Raw genomic sequence first — 3128 nt, 5'->3', positions numbered from 1 at the left:
TAGCCAAAGCTCTCAGAAAAGTTAAAGAGAATTTACAGTCTGAGAATCCGATACATTCTTGGGAAGACATATTCACAAGCTTCCTAAGAAATGGCGATTTGTATGTCCCACTTGAGGGCAAGAGCGAGAGCAAAGATGTGAAGATCGGGGAAAAAACCAAAGGAGTTCTGATGTTCGAGCCGAACCATCAAAAAAACACTCCAATGGTTGAAGTAGCGAATTACCTGAACGGCTGCCCATCAAAAGAGAAAAAAGCAAGCCTCATCATAGCTCCCTCACGGATACTGCCGTGTTGGGAGAAAGAGTTGGGAAAAGAGGCACCCAAACTGGTAACAAAGATTTATTCCGGAACGGCTGAAAACCGTCGACAAATCGCGACTCAACTCGTTAAGCAGAAATTTGATGTTCTGCTTACGAGTTTCGAATACGCTTCCAGGGACAATGCCCAACTTTCAGAAATCCACTGGAAGTGCATATTTGTCGACGAGCGTTTCCGGCTCAAGAGCCAGTCCTGCAAGCTGACGAAGGTGTTGATCCGGAAGTACCAGAATGCGGAACTGCGTTTCCTGCTGACCGAAAAGGCCATGCAGGAAAACCTTCCCGATTCTTGGTCCGGCATTAATTACTTAACTCCTGAAAAATATGACGGAGAATCATTTGAGAAGTTTTTTAATGCGGAGGAGCCGGTAAAACTTAGGCTCAACCGGAAAGAGACACAAGCTGCAATCAAGTGTTTGCAATTGGCGATGAAGCCCTTCCTGAAGATGATAGCAGATAACAGCACCACTGGAAGAATCGACAGAAGCATCCTGAATACCATCAAATGCGATATGTCGTTCATCCAGAAAAAAATATACATGAACATCAAGAAGGGCGAAGAAATATTTCCAAAGAAGTGCCTGGTCAGCGTAAGTGAATTGAAAACGAAACAGAAGGTGGACAAGCTGACCCAACTGAGAAAAATATGCAACCACCCGTTCATGTTTGACGAAGTGGAATAGGAGTGGGAAGCCAGCAAGAAAATAGCGGCACAGCCCGTAATGACATCGACCTGTGTCGAGTGTCTGGTAAATTCGAGTACTTGAACTGCCCTCTGCGAACTTGCCTATTCGCTCAGGAAAACTTTGGTTCCAAATCAATTTGGGGAGCAAATTTCTTTAAGGAATCATTTTCCTCTTGTCGGAGTCGGCAGCCATACTTTCAGCTATGTCCCCTGAAAGAAAATGTTTTTGATTTTAAAAAAGTCAATAAACTTTTGAAAATCTAAATATGAATCTTACTTTAAAAGTCTAAATATTACATCTGAAAACTTAGGAAAATAATTAAACAGCATAAACATAAACAAGTGTAATGTGCGGAAGATATTGGGAGTCATTTAAAAAACTCTCTGATCCATTAGCACACTACATTAATGTTAGAAGTAGTTTGTTTCCTTGCTGTTGATAAATTTAGTTATTAAGAAAAATATGAGAATCCAGGGGACGAACACAACATTTTCCTGTTTACCTATGATGAAACTTTTGAAACCTTGTTTTTTCATACAAATCTTTATTCGTTCATACACTTCAGTGTGTTCATCCACTGCTTGTGCCTCCCGTCCTTAGCTTTTATCTTTATTTTCTGAGTTGCAGCTGCTCTGTCTTTGCACTTACTTCTCTCTGAGAGTCCAAAATATTTTCAGCTACCAATACGAAAATAAAAATATTAAACCCTTAATAAGTTTTAAGTTATAAGTTAAAACCCTTTATGAAGTTTTTGCCTTTAGCTCTGTCGTAGCCATTCCAGAATGCTGATCTCAAACAAGAGCGAAATAAGTGCTAAAGCACAGAGCAGAATACGAAAAAAAAAACACGCAGTAACTTAATTTATGAAAATTTACGGCGATAACTTATTTGACACTTAAAGGTGATAGAAACCTGTACTGTTAAAAATTTTCCGGAAAATTTACGGTAATTGTTACTGGCATCCATGTTGCCAGTAACTATTACGGTAAAAATCAAATGTTACTGTAAAATTTTACGGTTTCCTCGGTAGGCCACAGCAACCAATTGGAGCTGGGATCGCTTATTTCTCCGGTATAAATTACCGTAAAAATCAACGATGCTGTAAGTCCGCCATTTTACAGTAACAATTACCAGAAAATCTTCCTGAATTTTTAACAGTATGAAATTCCGGAACGCGTTGCTGCAAATAATCTTACACGTTTCGAAATTTTCTTACAGAAAAATTTACGGATAGAATTTTTAAAAAGAATAATTTGAATTTTTGGCATCTTGAATTCAAATTATGTTTTTCGCAATCACGAACGTGTGTGTGTGCGTATGTATGCGCGTGTGTGTTTGTGTAGGCGCATGTGTGTGGGTGCGTGCGTGCGTGTGTGTATGCATGTGTGTGCATGTTGTGTACGCAGTGCTGTGTGTATACGGGTGTGTGTGTAGGCATTCGTGTGTGTATGTGTGTGTGCATGTTGTGTATACGGGTGTGTGTGTAGGCATTCGTGTGTGTGTATGTGTGTGTGTGCATGTTGTGTATGCAGTGCTGTGTGTACTCGCGTGTGTGTAGACGTTTGTGTGTGTGTATGTGTGTAGGCGTTTGTGTGTGTGTATGTGTGTAGGCGTTTGTGTGTGTGTATGCGTGTAGGCGTTTGTGTGCGTGTATGTGCGTAGGCGTTTGTGTGTGTGCATGTGTGTGTAGGCGTTTGTGTGTGTGTATGTGTGTGTAGGCGTTTGTGTGTATGTGTGTAGGCGTTTGTGTGTGTATGTGTGTAGGCGTTTGTGTGTATGTGTGTGTAGGCGTTTGTGTGTATGTGTGTTTAGGAGCGTGTGTATGTGTGTGTATGTGCGTAGGAGTGTGTAGGAGTGTGTGTGAGTTTGTGTGCGCGTGTGTGTATGCGTGTGTGTGTAGGATATGGACACAACCTGGAGACGGTTTTCGCTATAGGAGCAGCATCGTGAGGAGCCGGTCGGAAAACAAAATGATAGCACGTCAAAACAGTCAAGTGAGAAGCAATTGTGATTGCTCAAAAAAAAAAAATTATATATATATATATATATTTGTCTACGAGTTTTTTAGGATTTACAAATTGCTGTTTATATATATATATATATATATGTGTATATATATATATA

At 40.2% G+C, this 3128-nt stretch overlaps 1 protein-coding gene across 1 annotated transcript; it reads left to right on the top strand.

Moving 5' to 3' along the window:
- The first annotated feature begins 203 nt into the window (after nucleotides 1-203).
- LOC129233307 (probable global transcription activator SNF2L2) lies at nucleotides 204-1001 on the top strand. The gene has a single exon (XM_054867356.1). It carries the CDS (start codon nucleotides 204-206, stop codon nucleotides 999-1001), a length of 798 nt encoding a protein of 265 aa, XP_054723331.1.
- Nucleotides 1002-3128: the final 2127 nt, after the last annotated feature.

Source organism: Uloborus diversus, unplaced genomic scaffold (assembly GCF_026930045.1).
Source record: "Uloborus diversus isolate 005 unplaced genomic scaffold, Udiv.v.3.1 scaffold_322, whole genome shotgun sequence".
In the NCBI taxonomy this organism is placed as follows: Eukaryota; Metazoa; Arthropoda; class Arachnida; order Araneae; family Uloboridae; genus Uloborus; species Uloborus diversus.
This window is presented reverse-complemented; position numbering and strand designations above follow the sequence as displayed.

Bases quoted from the DNA above. Each gene is read 5' to 3' on its own strand.
- LOC129233307 (XM_054867356.1), top strand. From the start codon at position 204: ATGGTTGAAGTAGCGAATTACCTGAACGGCTGCCCATCAAAAGAGAAA.